The 24,804-nt window shown below is 37.5% G+C and overlaps 1 protein-coding gene across 30 annotated transcripts in view; it reads right to left on the minus strand.

The window, feature by feature from the left end:
- Window positions 1–24,804, minus strand: part of ANK2 (ankyrin 2) — a 335,054-nt gene that overhangs the window by 111,503 nt on the left and 198,747 nt on the right. For 22 of the 30 annotated variants that reach the window (XM_062574111.1, XM_062574106.1, XM_062574099.1 and 19 more), the window contains 5 exons: window positions 8,441–8,539; window positions 4,353–4,538; window positions 3,862–3,885; window positions 1,899–1,997; window positions 618–716 (listed from right to left, as the gene is read on the minus strand). In XM_062574111.1, the coding sequence (XP_062430095.1) occupies window positions 618–716; window positions 1,899–1,997; window positions 3,862–3,885; window positions 4,353–4,538; window positions 8,441–8,539 (507 nt within the window). The remainder of the gene's footprint in view (window positions 1–617; window positions 717–1,898; window positions 1,998–3,861; window positions 3,886–4,352; window positions 4,539–8,440; window positions 8,540–24,804) is intronic. The other 8 variants (XM_062574110.1, XM_062574102.1, XM_062574108.1 and 5 more) reach the window with 1 other exon arrangement.

Below are 24,804 nucleotides of genomic sequence, written 5' to 3' on the forward strand. Positions count from 1 at the left end.
ACCTGTGACTGGCACAAATGTGCAAGTCAGGGGACTGAAAGGCTTAGCTGAGCACAGACTTTCCACTTCCCACTGCTGTGCAGCACAGCTACTGGGGTGATAAACAGGCTTAACTGTTTCCTCAACAAGATCTGAGTTTCATTGTATTCCCTCCATGATGCAGATAGATTATAGAGGAGACTGAAAGAAAGAGGTCCTCTGCTTCCTACTATCAATATCAGTCATTCCATAGACTGATAGCACAGAAAACAGTCTACATAAAATAAGTAACTATCTGAAAAGCAGAAGGTAGGATTCCAAATACATAAAATCAGTACAAAAGTATTGCTTTATAAGTTGTTTTTGGAGTTACCATTGAAAATTTGGTCCAAGTTTCAAAATGAATTCACTTGCGAGGAGATAATGTTAGCATTTTTGGAGTTGCATTCAGCTTAACTTTTTTAACAATTGCATCTATTACCTCACTTTAAGAACAGAAAACAAGAAAGAAACAATTACTTAAGTAAAATTCCTAGCTATGAATCCTGTCTAAAAAAAAAAAAAAAAACAAGCAAGCAAAAACCCCAATCCATTCCCAAGAAGGGACAAAATCATATTCAGGGAATAGAAACACTCACCCTGGTTTTGGCATCGATCTGCCCTCCACGATCCAACAAGAGCTTCACCATGTTTGTGTTTCCCCTTTTGGAAGCCACATGCAGTGGGGTGATTCCATTCTACACCATGAAAAGAACAAACAATGAGCATGACCGATCTGAAGGTGTATGATGGTGGCGACTTTGTGTTTTGAATCACAAAAATGAGATCGTCACTACGTTATAGAGAATAAACAAAAACGTACTTGAGCATCAGAGCTAGGCACACACCATTTAAACTAGAGTTAGTAATTTCTTTTTAAGCAAAAATCTTTATTCACTGTTTGAGTTCTTTTTTTTCCTTTCAATAACAAAGCAGCACATTTGCCAAAGCAGCAAACATCACAGTCCTGGAGTCAGACAAATAAACAAACATGTACCAGAGTCCCAGTAAGTCAATATTCACACTACATGGATGCATTTAATCACTGCAACATACATGGGACACACAAATGCATGACGCCTGCACAAAGGAATCTCATTAGCCTAATGCAGACAGTGTAAAGGCCTAGCTCCTCTTTAGGCTGAAAATCCTTGCAAATGCCTTGGGTGAGGGAGAGAAGTAGTATTAGCAACTATTGCAGAACAGCAAAAGGAGAAAATCAGTCTGAAAAGGCAGAATGCTACAGTAATTTGAAGTGTGTCTGGCACTGCAAAACTACATTAAAAAGTCATGATCCAGTAGCTATGGTGATATACAGTTTACTAGAGGCTTTCAGAACATTAGGTGACATGCTTCAAACTATGCAACATACAATAGCAATATACAATATATTATGTAGCTCAATGGTTGTTTACCATAGCAAGACTAATTATGATTAATTTTTCCTTGCACTGTTGTATTTATATAAGGGCAGAGTACCTTATTTTACTTTTTCAAAATATGTTTATATGCGAAAATACCAAATCAAAGTAGTACAGTAAATACTGAACCCTTAACAAGCAGGAAAAGGTCAATACTTATTACATAGACTTCTAGAATATGTCTAATCATGACAGAGAACCTAAAATGCACTAACAAATGATGAGCAAATTGGTGCTCTGGAACAATTCAAAGGACCCTGCTTCTTTCAACTGGGAATAATGGTTGCTACTAAACTCCAAAGGACTCTGCTGCATTGCACAGAGGAAACCTTTAAGAATCTGCTATATCTTTGGACATAGCAGAATTTCAACACTACTTTGCTTCTCACTTACTCTTGACTAGGAATTAAACAACAATTAGGCCATCCCAACTAAAAAGACAAAAAGATTCCTCCGTACCCTGGCTGTGAAATCCACTGCAGCTCCTCGGTTTAGCAGAAGTGTTGCCACATTGACATTTCCATAGTGTGCAGCTATGTGCAATGGTGTAAAGCCGCTCTACAAAAGGAAATAGCTCGTATTATACAAAACAACCTACACAATATACTCTACTTAACTAGAGCTTGATTTCAGAAGTTTCTGGCAAACAATTATATTATATTGATGTTATTCAGTTTACTTATAATACAGCACAGTCTTTTGGGCAGACTGAGGATGCAGTTTTCTTACTCAAGATTATCAAAAGCGTTTCTTTCTCTCGTTCTGTGATTCAGCATTCCAGCCAATAATAAGTGACTTGCTTTCATCTTAGAAAACAGTAATATATTGGCCATTTTAAGAGAAAATAAAGGAAGTTTCTTTATTACAGTTCAAAAGCAACATGGAACTTTTGGGTGTATCTGTTTTTCTTCTTCTTAATGGACTAAAAAAGCTATTGGACTCCTATTTTACTTATCTTCTCTTAGAATTACAAACTTTGACAGCTTTCCATAGTAGATAGCATAGTGTAAGAATGATAATAATTTACACTTATATACAACCTGGATCTCAAAGGATCTGAAAAAAACTTTGCCATCTACACATCAGAAAAAAGCAATTTAATTATTGCCACTTGAACATTTGAAGGTGAAACCTGCTCTGGCATAAGATACAGAATGCTTTACAGCAACATAAAAAAGATTAACTTTTCAGAAACAAGGATACAGAGCCAGCTTTTAGTCTTGTAAGTAATTCGGGTAGAAAGGACCTTGTTTTGGAGGTTTTCCTGAAAAGCTTTACACCTTACATTTCTTTCAACGTATGGATCAGCAGTTTAAACTGCTCATGGAATAAAGAATTGTAGGCAGATGTTGCACTCTAAAAGCAACTTTATTCCCAAAAGATAAAGCAATCAGCCCATTATTTCAACCTAATTCCATTTACTTCTATGTCTGCCCACAGATGATCCAGGTCAAAGTAGAATGAAGCACTCATTAAATTCATGGCCTTGGTGCTGTGGTAAATTACCAGGAAAATGTCTAGCAAGGTTATAGACCCATAAATACTATACTGCAGTAAACTAGAGAGTTAATTTATGTTGCATTAACAACTAACCTTTTACAGACACATATTTACCTTGTGACAAAGGCAAGGCAGGTAGAGGTAATTTAATGCTGAGTGAAGGAGCGGTAAACAGCTTCACATTTACAGTAAGGGAAGAACACGGGCAGATGCCAGAGGAGAAGCTGTCGCCCCTGCACGTCACCTTGCTGCCCCCTGGCAACTTGCTGCCGTGTTCACACGGCCAAATGCCATGCCTCCCTCTAACAGGCAAACTCAATTCTTATTTAGAAACAGGCACTCAAATATACAATCTAGTGACTGCGTTCCTGGAAATAATTCTTTTTTCAAAAGAAAAAGGTACATTCTGATTATATCCTATCCCTTAAGGACTACAGAAAACTTCATTGAAAAGATTGCAGTAAGAACAGTAAAAACAAACAGATGCTCTGAACAAGTTTATACCTTGACAGATTCAATTATGTTTTTTTTTTATTGTAATACAAGGAAAATGAATTTTACCATGATTCTGGCTAAGCCAGACACCTTAATTTAGTTATGCTAAGTGAGTGCATTTTCATAATTAATTTAACTGAAATAGAAAAACATCTCTACTCCCTTAACTCCATTATTTGCTTTAGACTTCTTTGAACTGAAAGTCCATTCTTGAAGTTTACTTCACTACAATGACACTCACAAATAAAAAGAAATTATAAATCAAAGGATGAATAAAAGTACATTTGCTGAGTCACAAATTGCTATGTATTTAAAGAAGAGTCACAATTTTACTTTTAGTGCTAAATAATAAAGAAATACTGCCACAGAGAGGAGAAAATAATTATAAATAACAGAAAGAGTAATTAAAAATTTTTGATCTCGGTACCTCAGTCGTCCTATTCACCATCATCTGATGCAGCATGTTTTGGGAAAAAGAGGAAAGATATTACACAGACTGGCCATAAAATGAGGAACTAAGTTGCTTGTTGAAATGAGTTATGCTGTTATTATGGGAAAAGCCATTCAAGCATGCAGTAACATTAAGTATAAGCTACGTTCCCATGGGCAATAAACCAGTATCCTATATGATAGGGAAGCAGTGGTTCTGCTTCCATTTTTGTTTCTCCTCATTCACAAACCATGAGAGAAAGCTGGTGTATAAACAAAACAAACAAAAAAAAGTATAGCTTTTAACTATTAGGCAGCTCAACATCGCAAAAGTAGATATATTATTGGTGATACTGGTCTGGCAACTTATTTTTCCCCACAGAAGAAATTCCCTTTACCTGTTATTTTAAGATGAAGGAAGTAAAGCTGCTGCCCATAGGCACTCAGCCATGTGACTACCCTGTTACCTTGAAGACAGCATCACGTTACCTTGGACTGCACATCGGCATTATGGTCATTCTGAAGTAAGAGCGCGGCTGATTTGGTATCATCTTTTCTAGCGGCAATATGCAGAGCTGGTAATCTCACTTTGCCCTTGGTGTCATTTTCCAGGAGAATGGCCACTGCCTGATTGTGTCCTTGCTGCAGTGCAACAGCTAATGGAGTGAAGCCGTCCTGGTAGAGAGGAAAACAAAACGGACTCAGTAAGCTGAAGAATATTTAGCTTCATCAAGTACCACAGCATTCTTTACACAGAGAAATTTGATAAGCACATTACCAGCTGTTTTCTACCGCTGCACCACAGTCTCCAATGAAATGGCATCAGAGGCACAACATTTTATCCTCTCAGATACAACTTCAAACATTTCAGAAGCACACTTTTTCCCTTCAGTTATCTCCTTTATGTCAAGTACAGGCAACAGATTGTTCTAGAGTATCTGTGTCAATTGCTTCTCATTTTAAAACAGACCACAAAGTATATTTTAAGCAACATTTTGGCAAGGACTGGTGAGCATTGAATAGGGTAATTCTGAAAAACATAGAGGGTTCCTGTTACTGAATATCTTACATCTCTGGAAGACAAAAGCATAACTTCAGATGCATTTACTGCTGTTTCCCATTCTAAGTTAGATGTGGACTACGACTCAAGAAAGCCAGATGATGTTTATTAATTTATTCTAATTCTAAGCAGCAAAACATTACAATATTTGCTCATTCTGGAAAAACATATAAGAAAAACCTACTTTTCAGTCTCATCTTTAGCTTTGTTTTTAGCTTATTTTCAAAAATTCTTGTTCCTCCACATATGCCCTGGATAGCCAATGCATAAGCATGTGTGACATGATCACAACTTGCTATCTCAACTGGAGTACTACCTACTCACATATCTCTGACTATAAGCTAAATCTGACTCAAACATTGTATATAGGTGCTGCAACTACATCTTAGACTGGAAGGCAGATAAAGCATGAAGAACAGAGTTCTTGAGTCTGTGACCACTCACCAGAAGGCCTAGTGAGTAATAACAAAATGAAAAGAGAAAGGTCAGAAGGAACTACAGAGATGACTATAGCCAGAAAGTGGGCAGTGGAAAAGATACAGGAAAGATAAGAAATTGACTGGGAATAGGAAAATGGAAAGATGATAAAATAACAGAAGACAAATTAGGAAGAAACGAAAGCCAACATATGTCGAGACAAACACTCGAGGAATTGCCCAGTCTTGCCAAAGCGATCCTTCTCCTTAGTAATCTAATAACATTCACTCCCTTTTGCATAGAACTGTTGGTAGGTGTGCTGTAATAGCTATAGTATCATCGTTTCTTTCTGTAATAGAGATTAAATTCAGTACAGTGAATTAAAAAGGGGTTGAACAGCTGATGAAACAGCTGAGCTGTAAAGATAATTCTCAGATTGGGGCTACATTAGGTGTTGAAATAGCTTAATGCACTTGCCATTTGCCTCTGGAAACATAAGAACAAATCCTGGATTAGAGGATATGTGAAACAGAGCTCAACCTTATTCTCACTTTATACATATATGTGTATAAGAGTGAGAAGAAACATAAAATAGATCCAAAGGCAGTGCTAGTTTCATATCTTCAAACCCAAGAGTGACTATTTGATCTGCACTACTTTATCTTCCAGCCTACTCTAAAAGGACACATTTCCTTCTGCATTCGCCCTCCTATTACGCATAGAGAGCGTGGCTAACAGGAGCCCTGAGAAGGCATTTCGCTTCCCCCATCCCCACCATGAGAACAGCCAATCTTTGATGCCAAACAAAGTGTCCTTCTCCATGTATTTCAGTGGGATCTTCAGTTCAGGCTGCCATCCCACCTTATTTAACATACCGTTTTTTCATTCTGTTCATTAGACTATATCTGAGCACATGTGAAAGTAGACAGCTGCTCAGTCTGTCAGTCCTTCAGCAGTACTCAAATCACTGAAAACATCACTCAAGTAACATCTGAACTCAAAACTCACCTAGCTGAGAAATAAGGGCATAGTCAAGCTTTAATTTGCAGGTCACAAAAGTAAGCACTGACCTTTCTAATGGCAGGAAATGGATCTGGACTTGGGTTTGGAGTAGGGGGCAGATAGCTTTTCTTCTTCCCTCCACTCCCCCACTCCATTTTTTTCTAATCAGAATATACTATGAGTTCCAGGGCTGTCCGGATGTTTTTGTTCAAGGAGAGGCCACATTACTTACAACTGTATCAGCTTCACAGTTCCTGTAAACTAATGAATGGATTCCCAGTGCACCTGATCACAGCCAATAAAAGCTGTTCAGTGAACGACTGCAAGCAGGTGACTCAGAGCTGTAGCTGGGCTTAGATCTTGGGGATCCAAAGTTGCATTGCAACCGATTCACCAGGATATGTTTCTGCCAAGTTGCCTGGCAATTGCACGGGATTTCATGTTTCAGAAAGCTGCAATAGTAACATGATCTCTATCTATGCAGGCCACAGGAGGATTATTTTAAGAGCTGTCATCAAATGGTACAGTATCCATTGAAAGAAGGGATAGTAAAGCAGCTGCTAACACTGAGAGTTCAGTTTAAAGAACACACAAGAAACCAGCACTTTGCAGTACACAGTCTGTTCACTAGTCCCCTAGAATAAATGAACATTTGGCCGAAGCAAAACAAAAGGAAATAAAATGAGCACAGACTTCATTATCTATGAGTTATCCTCACAGCCCTGAAATCCTCTCATTTGCAAAAGGAAGTTCTCATGATTATCAGTTTCTCTTGAGATGGATTCTAGTTACTGTTATGTTGGCATCTGTGCTGCTTGCATTGAAGTTACTACAGGTTTAACAGCACTGCAGTTAAGCGCAGAACCTAGCAGTGAATACCATCCTTTTGCATATTTATGCCTATGTGGTTTGGGGATAGAAATAAATTGTCTGAGGTGAAAGCAGCACATGGCTAGGCGAGTTCATTGATGTGATCTTTGTTAAATTTGATTTCCAAATTACATTAACCACAGAAAATAATGAATATTCACAGGCTATTCTTGAAGCCACAGACAAGCCTCAGAATCAGAGTTTCACAGCTGATCACAGGGGTGCATGCTGCCATTGCTCCACACTTAGGGAACAAGAGCCGGAGGTTGGTGTAAGAGACCTCCCAAGGCGTCTTTCAACCTGAACAGTTCTGTGAACCCAGGACCAGCAGAAAACCTACTTTCCTCAAAATTTTTGTGCACATACTTGCTTGTTTCTTACACTTCTGCTCTGTATAGAGAACATTCTGAACTTGGGAAAAATTTCAAGACCAGATCTAAAAGGAAGCTTGTCAACAACTAAGTTGTATCGCTATTCCTTATCAATACTAGTTGGTTTTATACCATTTTATACTATACAGACACACACTTTTGGACATGGCCCTCGTATTCCTAATTATGGAATGCACGTTATAGTCCACACAATTTCAGGTGACTGAGGAAGAGGCTGAAGCAAGGCTCCAGACAATCCTCCCCAGAAGACCCCTCTACACAAGCAAGTGGGAGAGATGTCATAATATTCTATTCACCGATGTTTGCCCAGCTGTTACTATGCAAAACGAAAAGCAGCACAGACAAATCTAGCACTGTTCCTCAAGCGAATGCATTCATAGATGTTTGAGTTTTCATGGGACCTGCCAGAGAAGGCAGTCTGTTCAAACAAAATATGTACCTCTTCACCTGGCATATGATCCATCCCACTGGCAATACCATTTCAGTGGGTCAACCTTGCCCTCCTATAATTTTTGCAGTTCTAAGGTCCTCCCTTCAAAGATTCATTTACTTTTCAGAAAAAATCTCTGGAAAGCTGATAGAGGAAACAGGCATGGACTGAAGGTGAGAATGCTGAGCTCACTGGAAGTTTTCCTGTAAAATGCATGAGACAGAGTTTCATCCCTTGACTTTTCATAACTTCTAGAACAGTTCACCCTTGTCTTCAGTGTATGGAAGATTCAGAAATACAATTCAGTAATATGAACCGGTGAAAATTCTCAAAACATTCATTTTGAAAATCTTTGTACCTACAAAAAAAACCCAGAAAGCAAAATCAAAAAAACAATATACTTCACCTCAGTAGCTGTGCTTTGGTTGGCTCCATTTTCCAGGAGATATTTCACCACTTCAATATGATTCTCTTGAGCTGCCATATATAAAGGAGTGAAGCCATTCTGGAAAGAACACATGAGAATAAAATTGTAATGAGGAAATAGAATATACTAACATTAACAAATCCCAAATAAATATTCAGCTAAAAATGCATCTATGCCTTTTTTTAAACTGAAATGTTAATGTATATAAGTGGAACAAATTAGTATTTTCTAATTTAATGTGGTAATGTTTAATATCTTTTAAACTCACAAAACTGTATCTGCTTTCATGCTCATTCTCTTTTGACATGTATTTTAGGGTAACAATATTAATAGAGTTATTTCTCTCTGATAATGGCTCAGGGAATGTAAAGCTGACAGTAAAGTTTTATGAAAGCTGACAGGAAACCCAGAGTTTTCTCCATTTATTCCATTTACTTAACCAGAGACATCATTCCCTGAAGACCACAAAGTCCATACTTCAAGGCAAGCTGAGCAGAGATGACAAAGGTTTAACATACTACATAAAATTTTGTAATACGTAATACATTGCAAATTATCACACATAAGGAAATCAACCTTGCAAAGTAATGACTGCATTTCTGACCATACAGTAAAAGTTAGTCTATCATTTAACTATAAACATTCTTTATAATGTCCTAGAGTCCTTAAAAGAATCTGCCATGGATAATACAGTAATAATAATTTAAAAAATTCCTTCAACTTAATCAAACTACAGACAAATTATTAGAAACATAAGCCCTTTCTTGCCTTTAAAATAATTTAAATGCAAACAATAGCTGAAAAATCCTTATGAACAAAAGCCATGAAAGTGAGCTATCTCTGATTAATAACTTCCTTCTGAATACTTTCAGGATTGTTGAAAAGGCCCTAGACATTTCTTAATTACTCTGTAAATCACAGTGTAGTGTAAAATGACATAATTATCCAAATTTCTGAAAAAAATTTCCTGTCCTTGAATGGCACTCTTAGCTAGAAAATAAACCATAAACCAGACTTCAACAATGCCTTCTTTTTAATGTTGCATGGTGTCACAAGCTTGTGCATTTACCCAAACAATTAGAATTAATGCAAATATTATGATACTCTGAGCCTTGTTTCATAGACGCTAATACTACTCTTTCTAGCAAATTTGCTATAGAAGCTTTTCAATAACTTCCCAATGAAAATCTAATTTTTCAGTCACTAGATAATACATATGATTGTAGAGGTGATGTTTTGATAATTCTTCTCTGCACTTCCAAATGTGGACTGCTCAGGCAATAAATGTCATATGTTGACTTTAGCAAGGCTTTTAATTCTGCGTTGCATAATGATCTGGCATTTCCATGAACAATGTTGGAGACATATAATTAAAAAATGGCACCTAGCAGATAGTCAGCAATGGTTCACTGCCACAATAGTTGGATGTATTTTGAGCAGAGCTGCACAGGGCTCTGCCTTTGTCAGGTATTATTCAATATTCTCAGTAATGACTAGGGTGATGGAACTGAGTGCTCTTAATACTCTTACAGACAGCACTAACACCACAAAATAAGATCATAATGTGAAAGGCTCCTATTACCTTGGAGAAATGGGCCACAAATGCAATTCAGTAAGGACAAATGTCAGTTTCTACACTTTGTCAGGAATAACAGACTGTACAAATATGGAATAACTAGTTAGAGAAGAAGGTCTCAGTGGTCTACTGGAGGCCCACTACTCACTGAGGTCATTCTGTTGCAATAAAGGCAACCACTGCACAGTGATGTAAAACATTAAGAAAACATTGCAATCATCAGTGTTGCTTAGCCTAGTGAAACAAAAATTGGAAGTAAACAAGACAACAATCTTCAAATATGTAAGAGGTGTCTCCAAAGAGGAGGGGAATGATCTTTTCTACACATTCACGGTGATTCAGGAAAATAGTAATGGGCGTAAGTGATAGCAAAGGAAATTCAGGTTAGGCATTGAGAAAAGCCTCTTAACAGCAGTTAGGTAAATCTGCATCACATTTTGATGGGCAGCTCCCCTCCCTCTGAATCACCGCTAAAACTAGGCAACAAACTTGAAGCACAGACTAGGCAAACCAGCCAGCCTCTTCCTTGGCCACTTCAGGGCTGGGAGGCCAGCGAATGTAGGTGTACACTGTTCTTCTAGCTGCTCCTGAGACAACTCTTCAACAGGGGGGCGACAGTTAAGAGATTTCATCACAACATAAGATGAAAGCAAGCTTATAATCAGGAAGGTGCAGAAGGAAAGAGGAGTGCCTAGCTGAGGGAGTGAGCTGGCAGGAGTGGCAGGAGGAATTATGAACAGATTGGCTTGTCTTCTATTGTATTTAGACAGAGTAGCACAGAAAAAACTGCAGGTAGCAGAGCTGGCTCACTCTTTCAGTTTGCCTTCCCATCCTGGAAAGAAGCAAAGTGGCAACATAGTAGGTATAACTAATAGTAATTTTCCACATCCTTGACTGGTATTTTAATATTGAAATCTAATCTAATTTTTTTTAATGTGTATTATGTGCCATTTGAAAAACTCTTCTAGTATTGAATATTATATGGCTGAGTACTAGGATCATGCACACTAACAGAAATGGGTAGAATATGAGAATTTTCAAGCCAGAGTAAATCTATTTCCTCAAAAGCCTAGAATATATATATATTTTTAAATCAACTCAAGTCCCTAGTTCTGGAATAGGATCAGGACAATAGGTCCTGGATTAGGAGACCATAAGCAATACATATACGACTTTATGAACATATAGTACCAAGATGTACTAAATGTGTTTCCATGCAATCCTGAGACTGATCCAGCGAGTTTCCATCATATCAAGGAAACCCTCTTGGTGTGACATAATCATAGTTTAACTACAGCAATTGTAGGTAAGGCAATTCTTATGCATCAAATCATAGCCTTTTTCTCCTTTCTTTATAGTTTTAAACTAGTGTCCATATTTTCCTAAAAGCTGGCTTATTTTAGAAATTGCAATGGCATGATGATTTCTGTATGAAGAAGTGACTATGCCAAAAATACTGAAAAGTTTTCCCTGAATTTCTCCCCTGGCAAGGTCAAGTTTGCTTTCTCAGTTGAGAAAGCTGAAGTTATTCTCAGAAAGAATAACTGCTTTCAGAGATTCTAATTGCAATCTTCCTGACCTCAACACTTCTGGCTCTTGGCCAGAGACTCTTATTTCAGCATTCCCAATTCTACAGTTTTCCTTAGCAGTGCAGTATGCAGTAGGATTACCTGTTGGCCCTGCTGGCGCTCTTCTCATTTGTCTGCTGGACAGCAGGACATTCCTGCCTCCTCCCATTCTGCACAATTTCTCTGACAAGCTATGATGTGTGTGTCACCTATATGACAAGTTTCCCCTTTCCTCAGCTAGTCCCACAGTTAAAGAGAAATATTCACAACAACATATCCTTCCCTTCCTTTTACTTCTTCACTCTGAGATCCCCTATCCAATTCCTCATCTTTTAGTTTCAAAGACTTATATCTATATCTGCTGTCTCTGTTCTGCTTTTAAAGGTACTTCAGAGCTCTAGATCCTTGATATCTGCAGACTGAAGAAAGCAAATTTTACCTTGACTTTTGTTTCACTAACTCAAGGCATTTTCCACTGAATTCAAGACCTTCTGGTTAATGATTCTCCACAAATACACTGCAAGGATGACTGACCTCCCTCCTCTTTATTGTAGTATGTTAATTGGGATACAGTGGGCTTGCTGAGCCGCAGGAGGAAAAAAAAAACATTTATTTCAATAATTGTTCCTCCAGATTATGCCCCCCATACTGTATAAACACAGTTCAGAATTAGACCAAAAATATAAAGGTATATAAAGGTAAGTTGGAATATGAAAAAAACACTTTATTTTGCTTTTTTGGAAAGCCTGGCTCTGTTCTTCGGTTGTGTCTGTACATTTACATTTTGTGCATTATCTGTAAAAATAGAAATTAATTTTGTAATGATACATGACATCCACTTTCAGACAATGACTTCATCAGAGTACTTGTACTGAGGACAGAGCACTCAGATTTCATTATCCTCACAAATGTATACTGCAAGATATTTACTGCTATAATACAAAGTTATTATGAGTAAATAACACTAAATAGAGTGTATTTCAAACTCCATTTTTCTATTACAGTCACTGATTTACTTGCTAATTTGAGAAAATGAGTAGCTCTCATGCTTCTTCAAGCTATCAATGCAAATTGGCAAGTCTTTATATGACTCAATGTGTATCATTAAATCTTGCCCAAGCCCTAATGAAGAATACAATTTTAAAAAGCAGGCAGATTATCAGAGCACTTAGAAAACCAAACAAACTGTTATATAGCTTGGTTTAATCTTATTTTACAGCAGACTTTCAAGGAACCATATTCCTTGCATGGAGTACCAATGATGAGAACTACACATCTTCCAAACTCTAAGTAAGTAGTATCCAGTTCACTTGAATCACTAGCCTACTCACACCTGCCCATGAAGGCATAGCCTTTAATATCCATATACCTATGCTCATATATAGCTATGCACAAGCTAATGAGGAAAACAGAGAAAATAGAGATGTATTATCTCTTTCCTGAGTATGCCTCCTTTCAGATGATGCATCAGAGTTACCAAATTCTCCTATAATGAAAAATCTCATGTTGTAAATCCAAATGAACATAACTATTTTATTTTAAACTCCAGGAACTGCTTAAGACTGTATTAGAAGATCACTGAGATTACCAAAGAAGATGAGACAGCTGACATCGAATGCAATAGTTTACATACAGCAAATACTTATTTGTTATTACTCTTCAGGATATAATTACAGAATCACAGATTTGGTAAGGTTGGAAGGGACCTCTGGAGATCATCTAGTCCAACCCCCCTGCTCAAGCAGGGTCACCTACAGCAATTACGAATAATTACCAATCAGAGGGCCAACACAATCAGTAGACTGCCCAACCCAGACTAGTTGTTTCCTCTGCCTCTCAATTTTATTGCATGGGGTTTTGGTTTGGGATTTTCATGGGTCTCTTTTTCCCAGTTTTGCTTGATACTAAGTTAACGAGAAGTTATTTAGTCAAGGTTACAACTGAAGAACAAAGTAGTTAGGCTTTTTCAGTAGGACACAAAACTTTATTACACTTCCATAGCTGTATTTCTCAAGCAACATTCAGAGAAGATTCTACGCACAAAATACAGTCCATATAAAAAGTCAGTTTCTTTTGGGTTACTCTAGAGTTTCCTTAATAGGACCTGGCACTTAAACTAACCAGATCGAGGTCTTTCTGGAAGTCATTCTACCTTTCTTCCTATGCCTCCTTCTCTTACTACTGTTGTTAGAATTTCAGCCAATCCAGTCCCAAAAAACAACGGACACTAGGACTAAGGATGAGACAGGAAGAAGACAAGGATGAGATAGCTTTAGATTATTCATGAAATAACACAAGCAGATAGTAAGATCTTCTGAGTTATGTTCATGTGTTAATATAGCCTCTTACACAGTAAGATCATTGCTGGGGCCTTTAAATTCAGTAACTGTCAGGCTTTTTCTACCCTTTGAAGTATTGCATGACCTCTTGAACAAAAATGTAACTTCTTGAGTTGTATTATTATTCAGTGATTTACATTCCAGCTCCCTGGTTTTCCCATTTTTCCATAGACATTAGCACATGCAAGAAGGTAGCTCTACCTTCACCTTTAGCTGCTTCTCTTTATCTCAGTCTCCATTAACCTTCACAGGAGAGGAATAACCTCTCCAGCAAAAGCTGTTTTCCCCTCTAACAATTCAAGTAATTAATAGATTTTAATCAACTAAGTATCAACTAAGTAACAAATGCAACACTATAAACTAAGTTAAAAAATAGATCTTGAATAACGTCAAGAAATTGGTAGCAGAAGAGTTCATGAAAGAATCAACAATATCAGAATTCTGAGAAATTTGTTGCGTATTATGTGCAGCACATTATTTGCAGCCTGTCTAAAAATAAACCGTTCATAAGAGGATTTTATCTTAGCAAGAGAGATTTCTCTGCCTAAAAAGGTGAATTAAGGTGCCTATTTTGACTTTTAAAACCTTCTATTTTTTTGCTAGCCTACATCAAAATATGTAAGCGTGACATATCAGTAACTTCATAACTATGGCACATTTTTCCTCCAATGTGTCTATAGTGCCTGCTGAGCATTCAGATCAGTGCTGTTGAGATGCAACATGTACTATCCACATACTGCTTGATTTTAGCTTTGAATGTTTTACCATAGAAAGATCTATTTGTGTAAAATGTGCCATTGCCATGCTCAGAAAATGCTTTGGTGTTTGACTATATGTTCTACTCGATTGCCTCGCAGGGATTTTGATTCTGCTACCACCACAAGAAGCATGCTGAACCAACACCAGTGAAAAAAAAAACAGATTATGCCTTTGAGAAGCATAATTTTATTCCAAGTTCTTTCCTTGTTCTGATAGCAGGAATTTGTTTTAATATCTGGCTCAAACCTGGGAGACTGGTGAGGAAAGTGTGCTTGGTTCATCTCTTGTCCTGCTGGCACCCTCTGCCCTGCTGGGATGCCAATGCCCCTTCAGGGAGGAAGGTTTTGTTTTGTCTAGAGCCCATCGTATGAGACAGGCATTTAGAAAAAGCATCTTTTGGATTCATCACCAACCAGCTAAATTATATACTGTAGATGGGTGGTTTTCCAAATAAAACCTGCTAACACACTGTGGAATACTATTTCTTAAGGAGTATGCATTAATGATGAGAGCAACTTACATTTCCTGACTAGACTGTTTTCCCAGTGTTTCAACACAAGCAGAACACAGCACAATAGTATACATTCGTTCTCCTGAAATATCTTTTGCTTTCATAAAATAAAACCAGAAGGTGCTATTACATAGGACGACACACAGATTAGATGTTTGAGTTTGCAAGCCTGGAATTATTCCATGTTAATTGGTGCGTCTGTAAGGAAACAGGAGAGCTACTGGACTCCAACCTACGGTAGAATTCCCTAGCCAGCATTAGCTAATCATTTAGGCAACAACCCTTACACTCACTACATACAGGCAGAGTCTGTGGCCTGTAGAGTCCCACAGAACGTAGAGATTAAAGCTGAGAAAAAAACTCAAGAAAAAAGCTACGATTACTGGATTTAGTGAGGCTGGTGATTCTAAATTATTGGGACAAACAAACAAGTAAATGGTATTTTATTTTTCATTTGTTTGTGCTTAAGATGGCAGATCATGAAACTAATTTGTTAAAAAGAATAATTATGCAGTGACACAGAAGGCCATATATCCTTCAGCTGTCTCACTAATTCTCTAGTAATACAAATGGCATGAGTGCTTTCCACTCTATACTAATACCACTGCACTAACTATAACATCTATGGATAAATGATGTTCCTTTTCATCATTTAGAAGCCTTCTTCTGGGGAGCATATTTTACCGTAAGTCACTTTCTAGCTTATATGTCAAATTTAAAGAGCAAAGATACTATTTTAGCGGCTTCAAATATCACGATTTTCTCAAGAACAGCAAAGTAACAACAGAGCCTGAAACAAAGCCAGGCAGACATCAAGATGTTCTGTGTCTTGGAAAATATGTCATTTTTACAAAGAATGAACCTGTAATTGAAACTGTGCTAACGGAGAATAATGAAAAGTGAAAAAATTAGTCATGCAAAAGAAAAGACGACCTTGATATTAGGCATAACTTAGCACTCAAAAGCTTAGCCCAGGCAGAGTCTGGCATATGAATTCTGGACAATGTCCCAGGTTAGCATCTGGGGTTTTGCCTTCAATCCATGGTGAAGTGAAAACAATACTGAAAACAACTTATTTGATGCTTACGGTGGAGGGCTTGATGGAAGAAAACACATATATTATGTGTTTTCGCTGACACTACGTAACATCGTATAATTATATATACAATATAAAAATAAACACACATATATAAAATTTTTGTATTTATTTGCTTGTGACTCAACTACATCTACACTCTCATAAATACATGCTAATAGCATTTTCATTTCTTGATTCTCATCATCTCAGTTTGCATCAGTAAAGTAGGCTGAAATGTGGCACGTTGGTCTGGTAAACCCTTATCTTCGGATTGATACGTTGTTTTATTCCAGGCTCTTAACATTTATGAAAAAAAATACAATTTCTTTCAAGTTCTGACCTGCACCATCAATAACTGACCCTGTTATAGCACTTAAACCAAGAGACGACTGTGAATTAACAAATTGACTAAGACATATGTCGTGAGTATTTTCAGTTTGTTTTCAGTCTGTGTTGGTTAAGAAACATGTATTCCAAGATCTGATATTATCTTGCTTTGGATCACTGGAATATACTAATTAAAATCATCAAAATAAAATTTAGACGTTATAATAAAAATGGTCATTTAAGTAAAATTGAACATTGCTAGCAGCTTTTTCTACAGACAAGCATTACTGCATTACAAACAAAACGTTACTATTTCTCTCGACTGTCTAAAAAAATCTTGAAATCCAAGCAAAGTCTGATGCCATGATGTCTGTGTAGGCAGTCTGAAGATAACAGAGGTGCAAGCTGTATTGTGATACAGCACCAAAACCCATTTGATACCATGCCACTTCTTTATGGTGTTCTAAGATGCGCTCTGATACTCTTAGGCAGAACAAGGAAGATGCATTTCCCTGCCTCTTTTAGAAAGGAAAGTTGCCTCAAGAATATCACCGTTCTAGGCACAATGCAAAGCTAAAGAATACCAGCTTATAATGCAGGAAGGCCAGATTGCCATAACACCTTATATATAATAAATTCTCTAGCTAATCCTGGACAGAAATAATACAGCAGCCAGCTGAGGGGAAGTGCTTATTCTCCTCTATTCAGCGCTTGTAAAGCTGCATCCTGAGCACCATGTCCAGTTCTGGGCTTCCCCCAAGGAATCCGCGAACAAACTGGAGCAAGTCAAGTGGATGGCCACCAAGATGAGTAAAGTTGTTGGAGCATCTGATATATGCAGAAAGGCTGGGAGAACCAGGGTTTGGGGCAGCCTGAAGAAAAGGGATTGACCTTCTTGCCTTCAAGTACCTAATGGGTGCTTTTATAGAAAAGATGCAGCCAGACTCTTCTTGGAGGTGTACAGTGAAAGGATGAAAGGCAAAAGAGCCAAGAGAAGAAAAAAGAAAAAGGAGAAAGCCAAATGGTTGCACATTTCTAGATCACCATGCTGCTTCTTCTGTACACAATATTATAAACTGGGCATCCTCAAGAGTTTTTTTTTTTTTTTTTTTTTCCTTTAACTATATGATTTGGGGAACTGGAAATGACCCATGTGGTATCAACAATCGTTATTCTATGTTCATGCTTATTTTAAGAGACAGGCAGCAGAAACTTGGACTAGCTTAAGGGAGAATGAATAAGCATATCTGTCTTTTCAATCTTCTTAATATATTACCTTGGTTGCATCTTTCAAAAATCCATTGAATCCTTCAGAAGGAATTTCTTTTTTTTCCTCCAACAAAGAGATAAGACAGAGCCTGATCCTTTATTACATTAGCAATGATGAACTGCATGATCACGAACTAATGAACTGAACGGATGAACTGAAGGACTCATCCTGATATACACCAGGTTAGAATCTGGATCTCTGACTGTGCTGATATTAAAGCAGAATGCCCACTTGGTGGAATTAAAACCATTTGTCATAGTGGGGTATGAAATACTTTGCAAAATATAGTCCATTCTGAAGGTAAGAGCATCTCTGCAAACCATAGAGAGAGCAGTCTCTGGTAATGCAAACCTGGTATACCCTGAGAGAGACAAGCCCATCACTTCTCCTAGAATCATCTAAATCTTCCCTCTAGTTTGGTGGGAACACTAAATACAGGCATTCAGCAAGCTCTCTTATCACTCATGTTTGGCAAAGTATATTGGGAAAGTATATTGAGGCTGAAAATTCTGTGCTACTCTCAAGGATTTAATCTCCTAAGTAGTATAGACAGAAATACTCCAGCAGTCGTGATAGCAGCATCTCCTACTTTTTCAAACAGGAAGCAGCACCATAATAGGGACAAATGTAAATGAAAATACCTCTTGGCTAATGTGTTTACAATGAGCTTAAAGAAGCATATAAAGGAAAGGAAACCAGAGCACTTTTAAATAACAAGATCAGCTAGGGGAGGACTGATTTGTCTAATCCTTGCTTTCAGTATCTGGGTCACTTTAAATAATCAGATGATTAAAAGGTAGGCTCCTTTTGTGAGGGCCCCAAGGGAAGCACTTGTCAAAGCACAACCTTAGCAGCTTAAGGAACTCAATTTCTTCTAAACTCAACTGTAGAAATTTTAAAATTGAAGGGAAGCATTTCCTTCTTAAAAAATAGGCTCCCAGATACAATAATTCCCTTACAGTTACTGAACGAGAATGAACCATATTTCCTCTTTCGGCTTTATTTTTTCAGCTATTTCTACCTCAGTTACTTTGTATTTATCAAGTCTAAGTTCCTCATTTTAGATATCATATTATGAGGTGCAACTCTTTATTAGGCTTGTTTGGAATGGATGAAGGTCAGGATCCATTCTATAACATGTGCACCATCAGACTGTATCATTTTTATTGCAGTAGAGGATAACTTGCAGATAGACTTACATATCCGCAGTATTGCAGTAAGGATATTGTCACATTTGGCAGACTAACACTCTAGTTATCAGACATCTCTGACCCCTCTACATGAGTCAGACATTACAATAGGTCTTTAAGAGAAATTAGTAGTAGACAAACTTAATTTTCCAAGTGGAAGGATTGGACTGACTAGAACAAGTGAGGCCTTGTCCACCTGGGAAGATCAAGAATATGCCACAAAAATAGACATTAATTCAGAGAAAAATTAGAGAAAATAATTCCTGTTCTAATGCACAAGCAATAACTAAAAATAGGTTTGGAGGTAAGGAAGTGATCCAGCTGTGCAAGAAGGAAACCAATGGGCTGGGTGAAAGTGTGTGCATGTGATGAATAGCCAGTGCCACCTACCTGCTTGTGGACAATGAAACATTTCAATGGCCCCTAAGCACTTTTTTGTAATCCACCGTTTTTTGAAATTCTGAATTTTGAAATTCAGAAGTACCTAGAGGATCACCAACACAGGGGAATACATACTGCAAAAGGTCATGTCATATCATGGGATGACCTTGTCTGCTCTTTAAGGAAATACAATCAAAGTTCAAAAGAGTAGTATGGATAAAATATATTTGAAAAAGTCACAGTAAATCTGTGGTTACCCATGGTACATTATAGTTTGTACCATTTAGTCACTAGACGAGGTTTTATATATTCTCAGTGACTGCAGCATGATCAGATCTGGACATGACCAAAAATGGTCAAGTCAAGAAGAGAAACTGCAACTACAATGGATTTGTGATTTGATTAAGCCTATCTAGAACTACTCACTGAACCATAAGCAGAATCAACCAGGTGGATGTTTTAAGGATATTCATCCCATAAATGTATTTTCTCCAGTATTTATAACACCACGCAAAAGGCAACTCGAACTGAGCCAAACAATTGCAGACTTGTTGAATTCTAGGTGGAAATATGTCCAAAAGAAGCAGTAATTTCCAGATCTCTCTGGTCATTTCTGGGTTTGCCCTCATTTCAGCATTTGCCTGAAACATACTCAGGGAAGATGTCAGCTCTCAAATGATATGCACACAGGTGAAACTGGAGTCATTCAATTAGTAATCACTGCACAATTAGGCTTTTTATCAAAATAGAAATTACTTCTCTAAAAATAACAGTGATGACGTATTAGCTAGAAAGGAACACATTTTTAAAAAGATAGGAAGATGAAAAAAATAACAGCTCTGAAAGACCAACAGAAAACTGAAGGGCAAAGCATATTAATAAAAACCAAAATCCATAAAATCAAAGCCCTTGAATGCTTAATAGCCTCAGATAGCACAGATGGGTTTTGTAATCTCAGTGGCTGCAATTTGTTAATAGCATTTTCTGAGATAATTCTGTTTTTTCATCGGTCTAAGGAACTGGAAATCGGTGCAATGTTTCTGATGTTGGTTTTGGTAAGTTTTGATAAAGGGCAATGTTTTATGCACTTTAACTGAAAAAGAAAAGCAAAACAGTAAGTTGAATAAACTGGAATTGAGATTTTTTTTACCCATCAGTCTATAATCAGTGAAGAAATGTTATCATTATGGCAAATTCTTATCACTGGAAATGAGAATGACCTTGACAGATACTGAGTTCTTTAAAGAGGAAGTTATGGAGCAACTTGAATTACTTCACTGGCATTAGATCACTACCACTGAATGGCATTTAGCAGGGGCCTGAAAAAAATGAAGTGTGAAATAACAGAGATAGAAAGAGAGGATATAATATACCTTCATTATCAGCAATTGTTTCTTAAAGATTTAAGAGTGACAATGTAACATCTGTTTTTAAAAATGGAATTCAGATAAAATATAAGAAAAAGAAAATGAGCATTTCAGTCATAATTCCTTACTTTTTTGTCCAAGTTTACATTTAGTTTTGTATTTTTGTCCATTTCTAAATTTCTTAATTAACTCCTTCCCTAATAAGATTTTTTTCACTTTGTCTTTTCATCTATGATGTATTTCCTGACAGAAAATGTAGTAATTCAAGCACATTCTCTTCAGTCATTCTCTTTTTCTCTATAACTTTGTATTTTACTCTTCGCACTAGCTGTAAAGTATGCTTGTCTTTTAATCTTTACCTTTTATCATAAATCAAATGTCTATTCTTTATTAACTTGGAAGTTTCTACTTTTTCCTGTTTTTTTTTCTCCTTACTTATTTATTGTCTGTGATGCATAGCATTTGTGAGTACATCAATGCAATCTTTAGTAGAAAGGCAGCATTTATTATCCTCCTTCTATTCATGGGAAATACAGATTAAATGACTTTTCCATAGTCTCAAAAAAAGTCTCTGGTAAATCAGAATCAAGCTTTCAGAAGACTGTTCAGAACCTCGACCAAAATAATACATCCTTTCCACCCATTATCTAGGCAGTATCTGTTTAGTCATATTCAAATTCATACCACAGCTACATGAAAACATGTGCATGCACACAAAAAGTATTTAAAGTGCTGAACAGAGATATTACACCGAAGCTCATTCAACACTTACTAGGCAGAAGATAGCTCTAGGTAGTTCATTTCCTTCGCAGTGCACTAGTGCTCCCTGCTGCGGTAGTGACAATGTTCTGTCCAGATGAACGGCCCACCATGGAAATGACCTTCCATCTGAAGCTACCCCTCATGAGCAGCAGCAAGAGCCTTCGACTCCAGCCTTCTGTCACAGAAGGCCACACTGCTCCCAGGTGGGAGCCTTCTAGCCTCTGGCAGGAAGACCAGGCCAGAAAGGCTTGACATAGGAGTCTATCGGGAGCTTGAGAAGGCTCCCGTGGCCCACCTTAGCCGGTTGTTCCTGCATGGCAGCAGCAGCTGCTGCGCAGGTCTCTTTGACGAGCACTAGAGGAACTATTTGGCTATGCAGACTTTAGCTGCTGAAGCAGCTATTCTCTGTTTCTTCAGGAAAAAGGCAGAAGGCCAGAAAGGGGAAAAAGAAATCTCCCAGTCAGATGATATCTTACTTGTATGGGGCCTTTTTTTTTTATCTATTTACAATATCAACCAGCAGCTACAGAAAAAACTGGTTAGACAACAGAAACTGAAGTGCCAGCATATAACTGTGCATTATATTCATCCAGAAACACGACAAGAATCTGAACTAGGAGTTTCTTTAACATCTGCGTGGTCTCTGCTGGTCTAAGCTGATATCTGACACTAAGGCCTGGGTGAAGTAAACAGGGACTAGGACCCTCTAGAATGGATTACAAGAAGGCAAGAACTAGGAGAACAAGGCGAGATTGAGTTAGAAATCACATAACTAGCCATGACAGACCGTTTTTTGCCAGAGCTTGCATGCGTGGTGCTGCTAAGAGATATTCCCAAGAGTGTTTAGGTGTAGAGGCAGCTGGGGGACTGACTCCCAATTAAGCCCTCCTTCCCTGAGCAGAGCAGTGTTGCAAAACGCCATGAAATGCCTGCATGCACACAGCAGACAGCTGACACCCCCATTATTCTGAATACTTTAACTCCTATCATGTAAATATAGATTTCCATGGACAGGATGTAAGAGCTTATGCCAGGTTGCTCACTGTCATGTTCTGAATCTACGCGTTGTTCTCTACTGAGTCAATCCCACTTGGACGACAATTCAAGCAGCAAATAAATGCCTGTTAATAGGCCTCTGTACAGTACACAGAACATTCAATGCTAACAATAAATGTGTTTAAAACTAGAATAGCAGATAAAATAGTAACAGTGAAACCAATTTCTGATTTTGGCAGGATTATTTTTCATACTTAGAAAACATTATTTCTTTTTCCAACATAAGGAAAGGCCTTCATGCAGGCTTTTTTGAGGGATAATGCTTCAGGAAAGTAACATTTTTATGACGATTTCTCTTACCACTGTCAAACCCTAACATTTAAGACATCACTTCATCTTCTTATATAGATGAAGAAGCTGAAAAATGTATGCAGAAATTATCCAATTAGGACATTATGAAAGGCGTTTGCTAAATTTTTGAGCAATGGAATTACAGCATTCCTTAGCTTAAATTAAATGCAAGTAAAGCATGGGGAGTAACAGACCCATTTTTGTCCTGAGAGCACTCTTTAGCACAGCCTTTGAGGCAGAAAGCATAATAATAACAACAAGATGAAATCTTGGACTCAAGGCAGCTTAAACATCTTTTCAATTTCTCTGTCTTAAAATATAAAAAAGGCATAGAGGCACCTGTCCATTTTGTAGTTAGTTCATTCTGCTGATTCATCTAGTGCACTCTATTTACTTTACCCTGCCCATCACATATTTGTCGTCTTCTATTTAGCTTACATTGTCCACCACGTATTTGTGGCATCAAACTGCATAAAGTCCCCAGCTTCCATGTCTACACAAGGAAAATGTTAAGCTAGTCGGATTTGGGGTGGACACATCCTTTCACAAGCTTGGCAGTGCTCCTAGCAATTAGGGAATACTCTACAGAATAGGGCCAAGAAAAGCACCTTACACAGGCCCGGCTATGCTTCCTGAAATTCTCTTCTGTCAAGGTAGTTCCTAGCTGATTTCTCTTTTCTTGTTCTGCTCAAATATCCCAGGAAAAAAATGAGATAAAAGCCCATTATATTGCCCACAGACAGTAAGTGCTAGAAAATTTAATCTGAAACTAATCTGCCCTTGAAGCAAGACTTGTGTTTCTCGTTGTCTTAGTTTATACCATTACTGCACAAATGGTATTTGTAGGCATCAAATGATGCATCCAGATTCAATATGAACAGTGTTAGTTAGCTTGATTTGCTTCTGAGATTGTCATAAGCTGACTACACGCTTCAGAAAGATCTTGTTTGAATGAAGAGGGCAGTTTCTTTATCACATAGTAGATTCTCATCTATACCATCTGCTCAGTTCTCCATAGCTACAGACAGTTGCCACAGTTAAGAAGGTAGCATTTACAAATAGTAACCAAATCATTTATTTGATAAATTGTTTCTAATCCTAAATACAGGAAGTAACTCATATCTCCAGTATATGCAGTCATAATGTGTTAAATTGCTATATGGTGCTAACAGGTGTGTCTACTTGGGAAAGCAGAGGAAATAGGGGTAGTTAGCTCCAAGTAAACCATCGTCTAGTTGGTTTGCTGTCTGCTGTTCTGTGCAAGTCTAGCCCACGTTGTTTACTGGTCTGAAATCACGGCAGGGAGAAAGCTGCCGCTACTGCCTTGCCAAATTGAAGAGAAAAGATTCTCTTCAAAGCAATGGCTATAGGTCAGTCTTTGCAACATCACCACCAAGTTCTCTGGTACATTTGGGGAGAACAGAAAAACTTCATGTCAAAGGAAATAAGGGAGCTCTTTTTACAGTTGGTTTGGCTGTCAGGACAAGGTGAATTCCCCAAGATCAAATGTACATTCCAGCCTTTGATGCAAATTCTTTTTGATCACATAAAGAATGAGTTCAGAAGCCTACAGTAAGTTGTCTGCAAATTTTAAAATCAACAAATAACCATGAAAAGCAATTTTATAAATCAAATATTTGATAAATTTTCTTAACACTCATCAAATTCAAGACAAACACATGATGTAACATTTCTACACTTAACATAATTTTTGAAACTACTAATATTAAAGTCTACTAGGAAGAAGTGTTCTTAGAGATTTCAACCAACACAATGCAAGCTGTATATCATACTGGTACATAACGACTTCAATTTGTCACTTATTTTTACTTAACTTACATTCCAGCAAATGTCATCTAAGCCTCAAT

The sequence above is a fragment of the Rhea pennata genome, chromosome 4, assembly GCF_028389875.1.
Source record: "Rhea pennata isolate bPtePen1 chromosome 4, bPtePen1.pri, whole genome shotgun sequence".
Taxonomy (NCBI): domain Eukaryota; kingdom Metazoa; phylum Chordata; class Aves; order Rheiformes; family Rheidae; genus Rhea; species Rhea pennata.